Raw genomic sequence first — 16,520 nt, 5'->3', positions numbered from 1 at the left:
GTAGCCAAAACACTTCCTCAAGTGTGGATTTTTTGGTTCAAAAGACCTGAAAAAGAAAAGCAGCACCCAAAAGCATCTTGATCCTAAAAGCACCTTAAAGCAGAGCATCCCCCAGCACTGACTGGTTGCCCCTGGAGTGGGGCACATCAAGCTGTCACCGGCGGGACTGGGAGAAGGGTTTTGTGGAGGCTCTGGGCATCCCTGCTGAGCTCTACCCAGCACCCACCACTTACCCAGGTCCGTGACCGCTGGCACCGGCAGCACCCGTCCGCAGCAGAGGTGGGGTCACCCTGGGCAGGGCCACCCCAAGGCCTCCTGCGCCAGCAGAGAGCCACCCTTGTCCTCCCCACCCCCAGCAATCCGGCATCGAATGAGGAAGTGGGAGGAGGAAAAAAAAATTTAGTTGCAGTTTGTAGTTGCAGCAGAAACACAAAAGCAAAGCACTTCAGGATGGCCCCCGGCCCTCGGTGACAGGAGCCCCTGGCTCCCCAGGGACAGGACGCAGGGACATCATGGTGAGTGCAAGTGGGGCCCTCGCTGGGCTCCCCCCACCCTGTCTCCCTCGGGCACCCTGGGGATGTCACCCCCTTCTCTGGCTACCTCAGCCCTGTCCTCTGCTGCACCCACCGCGGTCCCTTGCTGCTTTCCAGGAGGTGCCAGGAGCCCACCCCGTGTCCCCGCTGGAGAGGGGACGGTGCAGCGCAGGCTTGGGGACAGGGCTTGGAGCTGGGGCTGGGTGAGGCACCGGCGCAGGACATGGCGGTGGGGAGCAGGCGGGGATGGGTGCTGGGTGCGGGGTCAGTGCCCCCGGCAGCGCTGACCCGAGCAGGATGGAGGGCAGCAGGCGCTGAGGCCGGGCTGTCAAAAAGTGGTTTTGATTTTTGCCGTCGCGGTACCCACAGGAGAAGCCTTGTGTTCCTCTTGGCCCAGCTTCCCACCAGTGCTGCTGGTTTCAGTGCTCATGGTGTGGGCAGAGGTGCCGGGGGCAGCCATACCCCCGGCCAGCTCCAGCCGGGAAGGACCCTCTGGGTGTCAGCGCCCGGGGTCAGACCTCACACCCTGACACCTGCAGGGGCTGCGGGCAGGACGTGGGGCTGCGGGCAGGACGTGGGGCTGCTGCCAGGGCAGCGGCCGGGGCTGGAAGTGGATCTGGAGGCAGGAGAGGGAGGCAAAAGCTCTGAAGGAGATGCTCAGGCATTGAGTGAGGGTCTGCACGGCGTGGCCGCAGCTGTGTCCTTCAGCCCATGGCTCTGCTCACTCCATGTCTCGCAGTGATGCTGTCCCCGGGGGTTTCCGCTCAGCCAGGAAGGGGACAGTGACCAGACTGCAGCAGAGCCTTCTCCCACCTGTGGTCGTGGTTGTCACCTCGGAGAAGCTGCTCAAGTGCTGTCTGCCACAAGACACTGTCCCCTCTGCACTGTCACCCAAGACCTGAAGATGTTTTGTGGCTTCCCGAAGGGCCAGGGAGCTGCGCGGCCGCAACTTCGACCCCTTCTGGGGCCCAGCTCCGGGGCCACCCCCATCCCCAAAACACCGGGTAAAAAGCCCCCTCCCCGAACCCTGCCAGTGGCGGGGAGCTGGTGGGGTTGTGACGGCCGTGCAACACCCTGTGCTGCTCTGCCCAAGGCTTCCGGTGGTTTGAAGGTGTTGGCTGCATCTGGGCTTGCCCTATCTCGAGATGAAAGGTGCCACCTCGGGCTGCGTCCCCTCCTTGCGTGAGGCTTGCAGGGTTTTTTTGGTGGCTCAGACCTGAGCTTTGAAGAAAAACAGATGATGTTTTGCAATTGCTGTCATGGGGCTTCTCCCCTCCCTGCCTCAGTGATCCTATCTTGAGCATCGGGTGCATCCGCGGGCACAGGCGGTGGCTGTGGTGGTGACAGTCCCTGTCCTGCAGCCCCAGGCTGGGATGCTCCTGGGGGTCCCGACGTGGATCCCCCCGCATGCGCCCGTCATGCGTGGGACCACCATCAGAGCAAAGTCCCTTGTGCAAAGCAGCTGCAGACGGCACCTGGAAGCCCAGGCCAAGGACTGCCGAAAGCCTGAGGATGAAGTGGCCTCGTGGAGGTGTTTGGCCCAGACCCCCCAGCCATCGCCGTCTCTGGGGACCCCTGTGGCGGCGGCTGTCGAGCTGCTGCTCTCTGACTCATCCTGGGACAGAGGAGGGGACCGAGGATCCGCCGCCCCGAACCTCTGAAAGCAAATTCAGCTTGTGACCCCGCTCGCCGCAGGGATGCTGCCGGCAGCCCCCCTCCCGCGAGGCCTCGCTGGGCGCTGAGCTTGGGCGATGCCACGTGTTTTGAGGGAGCATCGTTCCTCTTCATCCTCCCCACGAGGCTTTTACCCAGCTTAGGGAGCCCTGGCCCCGCGGACCTCCCCATGCTGCCTCTCGGGACGTGCTGAGGAAAGCCAGCAGACTTTGTGCTGCCAGAAACAGGGTGGAAACACCCACGGTTGTGCAGATGTTGGGGACAAAACCTTCATTTAGAGCGAGACAGTGCCCCAGCTGAGCCAGGAAAGCACCTAACCTGTGCCCGGAGGAAGAGGGGGTGTCGCGAAGGCATGCGCTCGTCGCTGACGGCTCTGAGCAGTCCTTTGACTGAACGAGAAGCTCCGGGTGTCAGCTCGAAAGCACCAAGCTTGCAATGCAGGAAATGCTCATATTTGCCTTAATTTGGTGCCGTAACGAGCCCTGCGAGCCCAGGGTGCCTGCGCCGGAGCACTCAGGGCAACGGAGGCAGGGGAGGGGGGACCGAGGTGTTGGGCTCCCCGCGGGCTCCTTCCGACCCGCTCCTCTCCACCTGGAGCATGAGGGTCTGGCCAGGCTGGGTTGAAGCTGGGCAGCTCCTGGGGTCACCGACAGCTCCCTGGGTGACAGCACAGTGACCTGGAGCAGGTGACTGAGCCCGCCTGCATTTTTCCAGGTGGCTTTTCTAGGGGCTTGTTAGGAAGGAGGGGAGGAAGAGGAGGGGAAGGCAAGAAAAAGACCCATAAGCAACAAACAGGAGGAAGATGAGAAGTTCCCTACGTGGTTTCAGGCTGCGTGAGCAGCCCTGGTGCCCCTGAGCTGCCCCAGGTCCACGCGTCCCAAGGGAAGGTGGTGGGACAACGAAGCCGAAAGCCCCTCCGCCGGCTGTGGGGGCTGGGGTTCTGGAGTCGCACTGGGGCTTTGGGGGGGCATGGACGGTATTTTGGGTTGCAAAGCCCGGCAGCCCAGCAGGGAGGGAGGCGGCTGGGGGGAGCAGCACGATGCTGCCGAGCTCCTCCACGCTCCGTGACAGTCCCTCTGTCCCCCGTCGCGACGGTGCCGGGTTGTGCTGAGCATCCGAGGGTGGGTGCAGACGGCTGCAAGCAGGCTGTGAAAATCAGGTGCAGACAGAAGTGTGCAAAGACGTCAGGGTCCGGAGGCCTGAAATCTTCAGAGCCAGCAGGAAAATGAAGCAAAAGGGGAAGAGAAGAAAAGGGAAATGGAAAGAGTAAGAGGCCGGGGGCGATGGGGGGGAGGAGAAGTGAAATCGGTGCTGGGAGCGCTGGGTGAAAGCGGAACCGCGGGGGCCATGCGATGGGCACAGAGGAGCCGTGGGCAGGTCCAGGTGGGGTGTCCCCTCCAGGACAAGGGGCCTTCAAGTAGTTTTTGCACGGTGAAATCTCACCCTCCGCTAACAGCCCAGGGCTGTGTTCAGCCCCACAAGGGGCTTCAGTCGCATCCCACGGCTTTCTGCTGCCCCACAGCCCCCGGGGGACAGAGCCAGGAGAGCTGGGGGGCGGATGGAAACCAGGTGCTGGCTTCTCCCTGGGCAGGGAGGAAAAGGTGATGGGGACACAGCCACATCTCTGCCCTGGTGCACGGGGACCAGAGGGTGCACAGCGCCGGGGGTGCCCCCACCAGCTGCAATTTCTGCCCTTCCCCTGGGTTATTTTTGCTCCCCCTTTGACTCATAAGCAGAGCCTGTGTGGCAGTTACTTCATTAGTCCTTCGTTACCCCGTAACGAGCAGGGGTGATGTTACAAACTGTCAGTGCCCCATCTCCCCTCCCAATTGCCAGACCTGGGGTGAGGCAGGACCTGGCCAGAGGGACGGGGCAAGCCCAGGCACAGCAGCACTGGGATTCTGAGCTTTGCAAGGTCCCAGCGTGGCCAAAACACCCCTCTTTGCAGCACCCAAGGGTGCCTGCTCCGGAGCCACAGCTGGGGCCAGTTACAGCTCCCAGCAGCGCAGGGGGAGCGGGGGCAGCCCCAGGCCGGGAGCCCCGCTGCCATCGGTGCCGGCCCCGGCGCAGTCGCTGTGGCCCTCTCCCCCAGGGCAGCAAGGAGCGCTTCCACTGGCAGAGCCACAATGTCAAGCAGAGCGGCGTGGACGACATGGTCCTGCTCTCCAAGATCTCCGAGGAGGCCATCGTGGAGAACCTCAAGAAGCGTTTCATGGACGATTACATCTTTGTATCCTTCCCGGGGCAGCGGGACGAGGCTGGGGAGCAGGAGGGCTCTGTTCCAAGGCTTTGCCAGGGCATGGGCCAAACTGGGGCTGCCCCGATGCTTGCAGAGTGTCCCATCCCCACACTGTGGTGGGACAAGATTGGGGTCGGCTGGGGGAATGCTGCCATTCCCAAGCTGAGTTGCAATCGGCAGAGACGCTGCAGCCGTGACCCCCATCCTGCCAAGCCCCGGGATCCGCTTTGGTCCTTCCTTTGCAGCCACAACGCCCTAAGCAAAGAGCACTGAGCAAAGAGCACCGAGCAAAGCCCCTCGTCTGCTGTCCTCCACTGCTCCTGCACCCTGGAGACCCGCCTACCCGTGCTGAGGGCACCCGACCCCCGCGGCAGTGGTGGCCATCGTCCCCTGTCGCTGTCACCCAAGCCTCCGACGCCCATAGCACCCTGCTCTGCACCCCCAGCAAACCCAGGCAAACCCTGGATGGAGCGGGAGCATCCCTGCAGACACGGGGAGGAGGTGCGACCCAGCACAGGGTGCGCAGCTCCCACCCTGCCCAGTGTTGCCCCCCCCATGCCATCCCCCAGCCCAGAGGCTTTAGCGGCCGCTGGCTCCCACCCCAGAGCTGACACTGCCAAATGCCGTGCATGGGGGGCTCGGCGGCTCTCGTGCTCCGCGGTGCCGATGGGGACGTGTCCCCGCGCCCACGATTCGAGGCGCTGAGCCCTCGCCTTGCTCGCCCCACGCCTGCTCGGGGATGCAGCCGGCTCAGCACCCCGGCACCATGGCACACTCCTCGCCTGCACCCCGGCTCTGGGCTGGCTGGCTGCCGTGGGGACGAGGACAAAATCCCCACCACACAGAGCAGGGCACGGCGGGGCTGAGCGCGGGGCTGGGCGCGGGGCTGAGCCGCTTGCTCACCCCGCTGCGAGCGGCTGTGGTTTCCCTGAAGATGCGGCTCTGTCCTTACAAGGCGATGCTCTGTCCCCGGCCGGCGGTGACGCAGCCGTCCTCCCCGCTCTTTCGGCAGCCCTGGGGCTTTAAATGTGTTCAGGGGTTGGCTTTTACTTTTCTTTCGGAGGCAAAAAATACCCCACTCGGCCTCTTTCTTCCTTTTTTTTTTGTTGTGCCGCTGCACGCAGGGCTTCTGCCTAGCCGTGACTCAAAGCCCCGAGCTTCTGCATTTCCCAGAAAAGCCCCTCTCTTCCTGCTCCTCTGCTGCTCTTCCCCTTCCCCTGCTGTCAGGTGGGCCGAAAACAGGACATTGGGGGCTCGGGGTCACCCCACTCCGTCCCCAGCCTCCATGTCCCCAACACCTTCCCCGGGGCGCTGGGGGCTCGTCCCCATCCTGCCGTTGTCTCTTCTCCAGCAGCAATTCCCCGCTTTTCCATTCCTGCCCGCACCCGGGTGACTCGGGGATGCCACGGGCAGGGGCCGAGGCCGGCGGAGTAGCTGGGTGGCCAGGGAAAGGCAGGAGCCGGTGGTTTCTCTGCTTCCCGTGCCTCAGTTTCCCTGGTTATAAAATTGAGGCAAAAGCTGCAGAGGGAGCACGAGCAGCTGAGCAGAGGGCGAATTCCAGGAGGCTGCGGGGTGCTGGAAATGCCACTTTTGGAGCCGATTCTCAGCCAGAGGCCAGGGAGCAGAGGGGATGCTCCTGCTGTACCCTGCGCCGGATGCCCCGGGGTCGAGGGAGCAAAGCGCTGGGCCCCGTGGCCGGGAGAGCACCAGGTCATGGCAGCAGCTCTGCCTGCACCCGAGCTCAAAACCCTCGTGTTATTCCTGGTGCCACTTCCAGCATGAGGCAGGGACCCCCCCAGCCACCTTCCTGCCATTGCTCTCGGGGCAGGGAGGGACAGCGGGAAGGGGGGGACGTGGGGAAGGACGCACGGACCTTAACCTGCCACGCAGACCTACATCGGGCCGGTGCTCATCTCCGTCAACCCCTTCAAGCAGATGCCGTACTTCACCGACCTGGAGATCGAGCTGTACCAGGGAGCGGTGAGGCTGCTGCGTGCCGGCTGGCGGGGTCGGCCGAGGGCTCCTCGGGTTTAATTGGGTGCGAAATACTTGGGGGGGGGGGTCCCATGAGTGTCCCCAGCCCTTTGGGTGCTGCAGGGGTCAGTGCTCCCAAACACACGGGTGGGGAGTCAGTCATGAGACTCGGGAGCAAATCCACATTCCTGGGAAACTCAGCTCATAAATACACGCCAAAGCAACCCAAAGATGGTAAAATTGAGCCCGAGCGACGAGCTCTGCCGCAGCCAGCTTCCCAGGGAGGAGGGGGGGAGTCGAAAAAACATCTGACCTGCCGCTGATTAGCTCGGGTTTGTGGCAAGAGACCCATTCCCCGTCCCTGCTGCCTGCCCCTGCCTGGTGCAGTGCATGGGCAGAGCCAAGGGGGTTTGGGGAGGGGGCTCAGGGCGGGGGGCTGATGGCTGCTCTGTCCTTGTCCCCCTTTTTAGGCTCAGTATGAAAATCCCCCCCATATCTACGCCCTGAGCGACAACATGTACCGCAACATGCTGATCGACGGGGAGAACCAGTGCGTCATCATCAGGTGCGGGGTACAGCTGGGGACGCCGTGCCACCGCTCCGGGCCCGGCTGCTCCCGTCACCCCTTCCCCCCACGCCGCGGGGACACCCCGGTGCAGTGGCAAGAGGCGGCTGAAGCCCCGTGGTGGGTCCCCGGGTCAGGGAGCCTGGAGGGACCCCGGCGTCCAGGGCCACGAGCACCAGCCGGGGCTGCGACCGGGCTGTCCCAGGCAGGGACCGAGCCTTGTGCAACGCACCTTTCCGGCTGGGTGTTGCAAGGGAGACGGTCAGGATGTGGGGCAAGGCCGGAGACTTCCCCCCGAGGTTCCCAAGTCTCCCTCCTCCCCTCCAAAATCCATCAACAACAAACCCAGCATCTCCTCCCCGAGCAGCTCCTCGCCCAGCCTTTCTCTGGCCCCGGTTACATCCCAGAGCGCCTGGGCAGCCCCGTCCCCGGCGTCAGAGCTGCCACGCGCCCCGAGTACACGGCAGGAGGGAGGCCACAGCCGCTGTCACCCACCATCAGCCCCTGGCCCTGCCCCGGAATCCCACCCCGAAGCACCCTTAGGACGGGCGGCTCCGGTGGGGTTGTTTCATGTCTCCTCTGCTTTGACATTCGCACAGCGGAGAAAGCGGGGCCGGGAAAACGGTGGCAGCGAAATACATCATGGGCTACATCTCCAAAGTGTCTGGGGGTGGTGAGAAAGTGCAGGTATGGCTGTGTGTCCCCCCCCCCGGCTGCCGCGCATCGCTTCACCTCCCAACCTGATCGCTCCCCACCGCCTCGGCCCCCCGATCCCCCCAGCTGATGGTGGCACACGGAGCAGCCCTGGCTCCAGGGCTGGGGACACGCACAGCTCCGGGTCTGTCCCCAGCCCCAGGCAGTGCTGCTGCAGTGGGGAGTGGGCATGCGGCCCCCCGGCTCAGCCCCGTCCCCTGCTCTGTCCCCAGCACGTGAAGGACATCATCCTGCAGTCCAACCCGCTGCTGGAAGCCTTCGGGAACGCCAAAACCGTCCGGAACAACAACTCCAGCCGCTTCGTAAGTCACTGGGGCGGGTGCGGAGGATCAGCGCCGCGGCCAGGATCCGTCCCAGCGACGCGCCAGGCGTGGTGGGAGCAGGGGGAGAGCAGCCGGGGCTGGGGCGAGTGAGGAGTCGCGGTGGCCGGGGCCGCGGCGCTGAGCGGGAGCTGTGCTGGGGCAGGGCAAGTACTTCGAGATCCAGTTCAGCCGGGGCGGCGAACCCGACGGGGGAAAGATCTCCAACTTTCTGCTGGAGAAGTCGCGGGTGGTGAGCCAGAACGAGTGCGAGAGGAATTTCCACATCTACTACCAGGTACGGGGTGGGGGGGTGTGCAGCCAGCTGGGCGGCCGCGGGGGCTGGGGGCTGGGTAACGCAGCCCCCGTTTCTCTCCCAGCTCATCGAAGGGGCGTCCCAAGAGCAGCGGCAGAACCTGGGGATCATGAGCCCGGATTATTACTACTACCTGAACCAGTCGGACACGTACCGGGTGGAGGGCACGGACGACCGCAGCGACTTCCATGAGACCATGGTGAGTGCCTGGGAGGGGGAGTCCCCAAAGCTGGCGGCGGCCGGGCAGGGGCTGACGGGCTCCCCGCACCCCCAGAACGCCATGCAGGTCATCGGCATCCGCGGCGAGGACCAGCAGCTGGTGCTGCAGATCGTGGCGGGGATCCTGCACCTGGGAAACATCAGCTTTCGGGAGGAAGGCAACTACGCTTGGGTGGAGAATTCCGACTGTGAGTAGCTGACCCCCTCCCTGCTCCGGGGGCGCAAGCGGGGACGCTCTCATCAGGGACCCGTGGCAATGAATTGCAAACTCTTTATAGCACAAATCCCCCGGGCAGAGGAGAGAGGCAGCATCAGCATCTTCCCCATGTTAGACACGGAGAAACTGAGGCAGCGAGGAAATGGCACAGCCAGAGCTTAATTAGCAAAGGGACAGATCCCTGGAGTCACTTGCTGTGATTTAGCAGAGGGAGGACCACATCCCACGTCCCTGGTTGCTGCACCACCGCTCTCCTTTGCGCTTGGATGGGGTCGGGGGGTCTGGCAGCGGCTGTGGGCACCGTGCGGGGGGGCAAAAGGGGAGCGGGCAGCCCTGATCGTCCCCCTCCTCTGCCCAGCCCTGGCCTTCCCTGCCTACCTGCTGGGGATCGACCAGGACCGCCTCAACGAGAAGGTCACCAGCAGGAAAATGGACAGCAAGTGGGGCGGCCGCTCCGAGTCCATCACCGTCACCCTCAACGTGGAGCAGGCGGCCTACACCCGGGACGCCCTGGCCAAGGGGCTCTACGCTCGCGTCTTCGACTTCCTCGTGGAGGTGCGAGGTCCCTGCGGGCCGGGCCGAGAGTGGCCGCGGTGCGGAGGGGATGCTCGCCGTCCGCTCCTGCGCGCAGCCACCCCGCTGCCGTACGGCCCCGATGGAGGTGACCGCTCCCATCTCTCCCTGCAGTCTGTCAACCGGGAGATGCAGAAGCCGCATGAGGAGTACAGCATCGGGGTGCTGGACATCTACGGCTTCGAAATATTCCAGGCATGTGTTGCTTTGGTGTAGCTGGGGAATGTCCTTCCCTGCTCCCGCAGCAAGGAGGTTGGCCAGAGCAGGGGGCTGTCAGCAGTCAATGGCTCTGGGAGGGGTCCCTGGAGAAGCACCCGAAGGCTCTGCTGTTTGGGGTCCCCCCCGATGTGGTGAGAGGAGCAGAAGCCAACTCAACCCCATCTTCTTTTTCGTCTTTTTTCCTTTTGCAGAAAAACGGCTTTGAGCAATTCTGCATTAACTTTGTGAACGAGAAGCTGCAGCAGATCTTCATAGAGCTGACCCTGAAGGCAGAGCAGGTACGGGAGGGCTGGGGGGCTGCGTCAGCACCCTGGTTCCTGCACCCCCACCACCGACAGGTCCCAGCACCGCAGCCGGAGCCGGGGGGGCTGTGACATATCCCGCAGGTCGGAGCCCACCCGGCTCTCCCTGCGCTTCCCCAGGAGGAATACGTGCAGGAGGGGATCAAGTGGACGCAGATCCAGTACTTCAACAACAAGGTGGTGTGCGACCTGATAGAGAACAAGCTGGTGAGTGGGGTCCCCTCCTCCGGCGGAGGGTCTCTCGCGGAGCCAAGGCACCTGGGGAGGGGGGTGTTGCATGGGCCGGTGCTGTTGGGGACGGGTGGCAGAAGCTGGTCCTGCCGAGGAGCAGCCCTGGGAGAGCAGCAGCTCTGCATCCTTAAGCCAAGCTGTGGTTCAGCGTGAAGCAGCTTTGACCAGTGCAGGGTGTTTGAGCGCAGCCAGATGCAGGATTGGACCTTTGGACACGCACGGCTTTGCTGTCCCTCCCCCAGAACCCCCCCGGGATCATGAGCGTCCTGGACGACGTCTGTGCCACCATGCACGCCACCGGCGAGGGGGCAGATCAGACCCTGCTGCAGAAGCTGCAGGCGGCCGTGGGCACCCACGAGCACTTCAACAGCTGGAGCTCAGGCTTTGTCATCCACCACTACGCAGGCAAGGTACAGCACCCCGCACCCAGCACCCCGCGGCCCCGGCCGCAGCGGCGCGGGGCTGAGCTCCCCTCCTGCCCCCAGGTCTCCTACGACGTGAACGGCTTCTGTGAGCGCAACCGGGACGTGCTCTTCACCGACTTGATCGAGCTCATGCAGAGCAGCGAATAGTGAGTCCCGGCAGCGCCGCGGCCCCCCGGGACCAGCCCCACAGGGCTGGGGCAGAGGGCAGCATCCGCAACGCCCGGAGCATGAAGCTTTGCCGGTCCTGCCTCTGCCCAAGCCACAGCTCGGGGTGCTCAGCATCACCCCGCAGGCACCAGCAGCATCCCCGCGTCGCGAGCAGCGGCACCCAGGGGCTGCGGGGCTGGGCAGAGGGGTGCTCACCCACCAGCACCCATCGGCCTGGGGGCAGCTGGGGGTGGACGGGTTCAGCCACGGTGCAGGTTGTCCCAGCAGCAGAAAGCAGAGCTGGAGCTGGTTCCAGCTCGGCACCTGCTGAGCTTGGGGAGCTTGGCGGCGCTCACCTGGGGACTGTCACCTGCCTTGCAGTGGTTTCATCCGGATGCTTTTCCCAGAAAAGCTGGATTCTGACAAAAAGGGACGACCGACCACTGCGGGCTCCAAAATCAAGGTACGTCTCGGAGGCTGCAGGGCAGAAGCTGCTTCTGGGGCAGTAGCTGCCTCTGGGGCAGCAGCGGGGTGATGGGCTCCCACCAATGCCTTCAACGCTACAGAGGTCGCTCCTTGCAACAGAAACAGGCTAACGACCTGGTGAACACGCTAATGAAGTGCACGCCACACTACATCCGCTGCATCAAACCCAACGAGACCAAGAAACCCCGGGACTGGGAGGAGAGCAGGTAACAGAGGCCCCTCGGGCTGTATCAGAGAGCCCACAGAGCCTGGGGAACAGGACCTGGCCATGGAGATGTGGCCAGGACCCACTTTTCTCCAAGAACTGCACCCCCGGGCTGGTCCGTCTGTGCCCACAGACCCAGAGGTGGGTGCTGAGGAGGTGGGGGGACACACTTGCATCACCCAGAGGTTCTGAGCTCTGAGAAGCTCTCACACGTGCACAGTTGAGGGCATCCCCGTGCAAAGCGGTGGCCGAGGGGTCTGGGCATGTCCCCCCCCACTGACCTGTCATCCCACGCCGCGCGGGTCCCTCCCGGCTCCACAGGGTGAAGCACCAAGTCGAGTACCTGGGGCTGAAGGAGAACATCCGAGTGCGCCGGGCGGGTTTCGCCTACCGCCGCCTCTTCCACAAGTTCCTGCAACGGTGAGCGGCCACCGGGACCGGGGGTGGCGGGTCCCCGCAGCCTGACCGCTACTCACGTCCCCTGTCCCGGCAGCTACGCCATCCTCACCCCCGAGACGTGGCCATCGTGGCGTGGGGACGAGCGGCAAGGGGTGCAGCACTTGCTGCGCTCTGTCAACATGGACCCAGACCAGTACCAGATGGGGCGGAGCAAGGTGTTTGTCAAGAACCCCGAATCGGTAGGTCGCCCGGCTCTGCCCCTCGCCCCGCAGCCCGGCGTCCCCGGCGTCCCGCTGCACGCAGCTGAGCATCGCAGGTTTCAACAAGGCCAAGTGCCAGGTCCTGCACCTGGGTCACAACAACCCCACGCAACGCTCCAGGCTTGGGGCAGAGAGGCCGGAGAGCTGCCCAGTAGAAAAGGGCCTGGGGGTGCTGGTCGAGAGCCGGCTGCCATGAGCCAGCAGTGTGCCCAGGTGGCCAAGAAGGCCAGCGGCATCCTGGCTTGGATCAGGAATGGTGTGGCCAGCAGGACCAGAGCAGCGATCGTGCTGCTGTACTGGGCACCGGTGAGGCCGCACCTCGAGTGCTGTGTTCAGTTTTGGGCCCCTCACCACAAGCAGGAGGACATGGAGGGGCTGGAGCGTGTCCAGAGAAGGCAGCGAGGCTGGGGAGGGGTCTGGAGAACAAGTCTGATGGGGAGCGGCTGAGGGAGCTGGGGCTGTGCAGTCTGGAGAAGAGAAGGCTGAGGGGAGACCTTCTCGCTCTCTACAGCTCCCTGCCAGGAGGGGGGAGTGAGGGGGGGTTGGTCTCTTCTCCCAAGTAACCAGCAGTAGGACAAGAGGAAATGGCCTCAAGGTGCATCAGGGGAGGTTTAGATTGGACATTAGGAAAAACGTCTTTATTGAAAAAGCGGTCCGGCATTGGACCAGGCTGCCCAGGGCAGTGGTGGAGTCCCCATCCCTGAAGATGCTCAGAAATTGTGTAGACGTGGCACTTGAGGACATGGTTTAGCAGGCGCGGTGGTGACGGGGTGATGGTTGGACTTGATGAGCTTGGAGGTCTTTTCCAACCTTAATCATTCTATGTTTGCTTTGGGCAATGCTGGGGAGGGTTTGGGGTGCCAATGCTCAGCACCCCGTGTCCCTCCCAGCTCTTCCTCCTCGAAGAGATGCGGGAGCGGAAATTCGACGGCTTCGCTCGGGTGATCCAGAAGGCCTGGCGCCGGCACGTCGCCATCCGGAAGTACGAGCAGATGCGAGAGGAGGGTAAGACCAGGCAAGGACAGGGACACCGGCACCAGGGCACCCCTTTGAGGGTGTCCTTTGCTGGGGACAGCCCAGCTGCCAGAGTGGCAGGAGAGCGGCAGCCTGGCCCCTAATTGTGGCGCTGACGAGGAGCGGGGTGAGGAGGGACCAGATCGTGAGATGCCCGGGGTCTTTTCCTGCACCTAAAAGCAGGGCACAGATTTCTTGCTCCTGCTTCCAGCCCTGGGAGAGGCCCTGACAGACGCCAGATCCTCGCGCTGTCTCGCTCTGCATTTCCCTGCTTGCAAGGGGACAGAAGAGTAGCTGAGTCAGCGTTTGCAGAGGGATGGGAAAGGCCAGTGGTCACCATCTGACCCCATCGCCAGCATTTTCCCACCCTCCCAAGCGTGTAGGGAAAAAATAAGGGGGAAAACCCAGAAAGCAGCTGGGTCCTTCCCCCCCTCCCTCAGCACAAGGGGTTTTGAGGGCTGTTAACGGGTTTCGAAGCCAGCCGAACTCGAGCAGCTCGGATTCCTCCTGCGGCATCGAACGAGCCCCACTTCTTGCTGCCGCAGTCCGTGCGATGGCTCCCACGGCTCCCGCAGCCGGTTCGGGAGGGCGGGCGGGCAGGAGCCGAGGGCTGAGCCACCGGCGCAGAGCCCTGGCCCACCGGCATCGCTTCGGGGTCCCTCGCAGCCTCCAACATCCTCTACAACTTCAAAGAGCGGCGGAGGAACAGCATTAACAGGAATTTCGTGGGCGATTACCTGGGCATGGAGGAGCGGCCGGAGCTGCGCCAGTTCCTGGCCAAGCGGGAGCGGGTAGACTTCGCCGACTCCATCACCAAGTACGACCGGAGATTCAAGGTACGTGCACCCGCCCGGGGCTTGGGACGGGCCAAGCCATAGCTGACGGTGGCTGGCCTTGGGTGGGATGTGGGTGAGGGTCTTGTGCCCCCCAGAACACCCCTGCACTCCCTGCTTCTTCCCTTTCCCAGCCCATCAAGCGGGACTTCATCCTCACCCCGAAGTATTTCTACCTGATCGGGCGGGAGAAGGTGAAGAAAGGTCCCGAGAAGGGGCAGATCAAGGAGGTGCTCAAGAAGAAGGTGGAGCTCCAGGCGGTGAGCGGCGTCTCGCTGAGGTGCGTCCCTTCGCGTGGGCTCCGCGGGGGGAAGCCGCGTGGCCAGGCTTCACCCAGCAGCTCCAGCAGCCCGCCCGTGCCCCGGTGCCCCGGGCCGTGCCCCGGCCCCTCGCCGTGGAGGCAGCAGGCAGCGGGCCGGGGGAGGAGGCTCCCCGCAGACGTGGCTTTGGAGACCGGGGGGGTTTCCAGCTAAATCACCCTCCAAATTGACTCGGGGTGAACCCAAGCCCAGTGGGGCTCCCAGGTCCCACCCAGCACTGGTCGGCACCAGCCTTGTCCCCCGCTAATGCCCCCATGCCGGGGTTGCTCCCCCAGCACCAGGCAGGATGATTTCTTCATCCTCCATGAGAACGATGCCGACAATTTCTTGGAGTCCATCTTCAAGACGGAGCTGATCAGCCTGCTGTGCAAGCGCTACGAGGAGCTCACCCGCACCAAGCTGCGCCTCTCCTTCAAGGACACGTAAGGACAGGGGCTGGGAGAGGTGACAAAGCAGGACGGGGTCCTGTCACCGCAGCCTCATGGCCTCTCTCTCCCCTAGACTACAGTTTCGGGTGAAGAAGGAGGGCTGGGGCGGTGGCGGCACCCGCAACGTCACCTTCGTCAGAGGACAGGGCGACGTGGCCGCCCTCAAAGCCGGAGGCAAAACCCTTACGGTCAGCATCGGGGATGGGCTCCCCAGGAATGCCAGTGAGTGCCAGGGTGCTCGGGGGGGTGGTGGGAGGAGGGGGGGACAGGCAGGACCCTCGGGGCCGCAGGGCACAGCTGGAGACCTGGGGACATTGGGGTGAGCAGGCACGTGCCCCAGTGCCCCAAATGCCTTTCCCCCGGGGGGACCCACTTCTGCTGGGGCGATGGGGCCGAACAGGGCGTTTTGGGGAAAAAGGGCAGCTGGGTGCAAATTGTGGGGGCAGCCTCCCCCCCCAGCCAGCTCCGAGGACCAACACCTAACGGGGGGCTCGTGTCCCCCCAGAGCCCACGAGGAAGGGAGCGACGCAGAGCAGGGCTGGCAGCCGGTGCCCGGCACCCTCCCGAAACGCCCCGCCGGCACCCAGAGGTGAGGAGGGCACTGCCGAGGGGGGGTGCCAGGGAGGGGGGACCCCAGCCTGGATCCAGCCAGCGCTGTGCTCCCGGAGGGGGGGTGCAAGCCTGAGCGTGGGCTCCCCCGTAACGCCCCATCCCCGGGGCGGGGCGGGGGTCTTCCAGGCACCTGCAGGAACGGGGCACCCCAGTTCCCGCGCGGTGACGGCCGGGCTCAGCGGGACGCCCACGCGGCACCCCAGAAGCAGGCGCGGGGGCCACCGGCCGCGGCGCTGCCCACCCGAAACGCCAGCCGCCAGCCACGGACGCGGCCCCCCTCCGAGCAGAACATGGATTTCCTCAACGTGCCCGACCAGGGGGTGGCCGGGTAGGTCCTGCGCCAGCGCCTGCGTGTCCCCCCCCACCCCCAGCCCCATCCTCCCCTCCCACCACTGCCAGCCCCGGGAGATGCTCTGAGCAGCTCGGCTGCCCGACCCAACAACAGCCCGACCACCTTGCTGGCAGGACGGCATCTCCCAGGTTGTTGCGCGTCCCAGTTCTCCCAGTCCCCGCACTGGGAGGACCCATCTGAGCTGCAGGCGCAGAGCATCCCACGGGTGGGGCAGAGCAGGATGAGGCAGAGGGCGCAGAGCGTCCCGCTCCTTCCCGCTGGCCCCGCTGTGAACCCCGTGTCTCCCGGTCCCGCAGCATGCAGCGCCGGCGAAGCCTGAGCCAGCGGCCGCCGCCGGCCGGGCGCCCCAAGCCGCAGCCCAAGGCGGCCGTGCCGCGCTGCCGGGCTCTCTACCAGTACATCGGGCAGGACGTGGACGAGCTCAGCTTCAACGTCGGGGACATCATCGACGTCCTGCTGGAAGGTACTGCCGGGCTCCTGCCCTGCCCAGCTTCTCGCCGCCGTGCCCTGCGGCGGCACCGAGCCTGACCCGGCTTTTTTCCCACCTTCCCAGATATCTCCGGCTGGTGGAAAGGCCGGCTGCACGGCAAGGAAGGGCTTTTCCCCGGGAACTACGTGCAGAAGATCTAAGTTGGGTGTCGCGGCAGCACGGCCAGAGGCAAGGAGGGGTTCGCCGTCCTCCCGCCCCAGCTCCGCCGCGGCCGTGCCGAAGGGGCCCGGTTCTCCACCGACGCGGGCGCTGAGCGAGCTCTCCCTCGCCAGCCCGCGCTGGCTGCGGGGCTGCGCCGGTGCCGAGCGCCGCGTCCCGCCACCGCTTCACGCCGCGGTCTCCCTGCAGCGAGGACCGGCTCTTTGCTGCTTGTTCGTACCCTGGGAGTGGAACTGCCCCGGTGATTCCGGGGTATAAATAGGATTATTGGTAATAATTATGGTAAATAATCAGACTTAGCGAATCTGAGTCTGA

General features: G+C 64.6%; 1 protein-coding gene across 3 annotated transcripts; it reads left to right on the top strand.

Moving 5' to 3' along the window:
• The first annotated feature begins 428 nt into the window (after positions 1 to 428).
• MYO1F (myosin IF) lies at positions 429 to 16,520 on the top strand. 3 transcript variants are annotated; one of them, XM_075444277.1, is made up of 28 exons: positions 429 to 515; positions 4,300 to 4,437; positions 6,337 to 6,426; positions 6,891 to 6,985; positions 7,585 to 7,672; positions 7,912 to 8,001; positions 8,165 to 8,296; positions 8,379 to 8,513; positions 8,589 to 8,721; positions 9,109 to 9,305; positions 9,438 to 9,518; positions 9,734 to 9,820; positions 9,965 to 10,051; positions 10,318 to 10,485; positions 10,561 to 10,646; positions 11,029 to 11,110; positions 11,233 to 11,339; positions 11,660 to 11,758; positions 11,832 to 11,976; positions 12,888 to 13,002; positions 13,678 to 13,847; positions 13,979 to 14,124; positions 14,440 to 14,586; positions 14,666 to 14,814; positions 15,098 to 15,181; positions 15,331 to 15,532; positions 15,853 to 16,019; positions 16,110 to 16,520. In XM_075444277.1, the coding sequence occupies exons 1-28, from the start codon at positions 513 to 515 to the stop codon at positions 16,184 to 16,186; spliced, it is 3,300 nt and encodes a 1,099-aa protein (XP_075300392.1). In that variant the 5' UTR covers positions 429 to 512; the 3' UTR covers positions 16,187 to 16,520. The 3 variants fall into 3 exon arrangements, with proteins under 3 accessions (XP_075300392.1, XP_075300393.1, XP_075300394.1); XM_075444278.1 differs by having other exon boundaries at positions 4,278 to 4,437; XM_075444279.1 differs by lacking the exon at positions 16,110 to 16,520 and having other exon boundaries at positions 14,666 to 14,780; positions 15,853 to 15,968.

Source organism: Opisthocomus hoazin, chromosome 27, assembly GCF_030867145.1.
Source record: "Opisthocomus hoazin isolate bOpiHoa1 chromosome 27, bOpiHoa1.hap1, whole genome shotgun sequence".
NCBI lineage: Eukaryota > Metazoa > Chordata > Aves > Opisthocomiformes > Opisthocomidae > Opisthocomus > Opisthocomus hoazin.
The sequence above is the reverse complement of the archived record's forward strand: the minus strand, read 5'-3'. Positions and strand labels throughout refer to the sequence as shown.

Excerpts from the sequence above, each read along its gene's own strand:
- MYO1F (XM_075444277.1), top strand. Across the intron at positions 6,427-6,890 it reads TCGAGCTGTACCAGGGAGCG|GCTCAGTATGAAAATCCCCC; the intron begins GTGAGGCTGCTG and ends CCCCCTTTTTAG. Across the intron at positions 13,848-13,978 it reads AGTACGACCGGAGATTCAAG|CCCATCAAGCGGGACTTCAT; the intron begins GTACGTGCACCC and ends TCCCTTTCCCAG.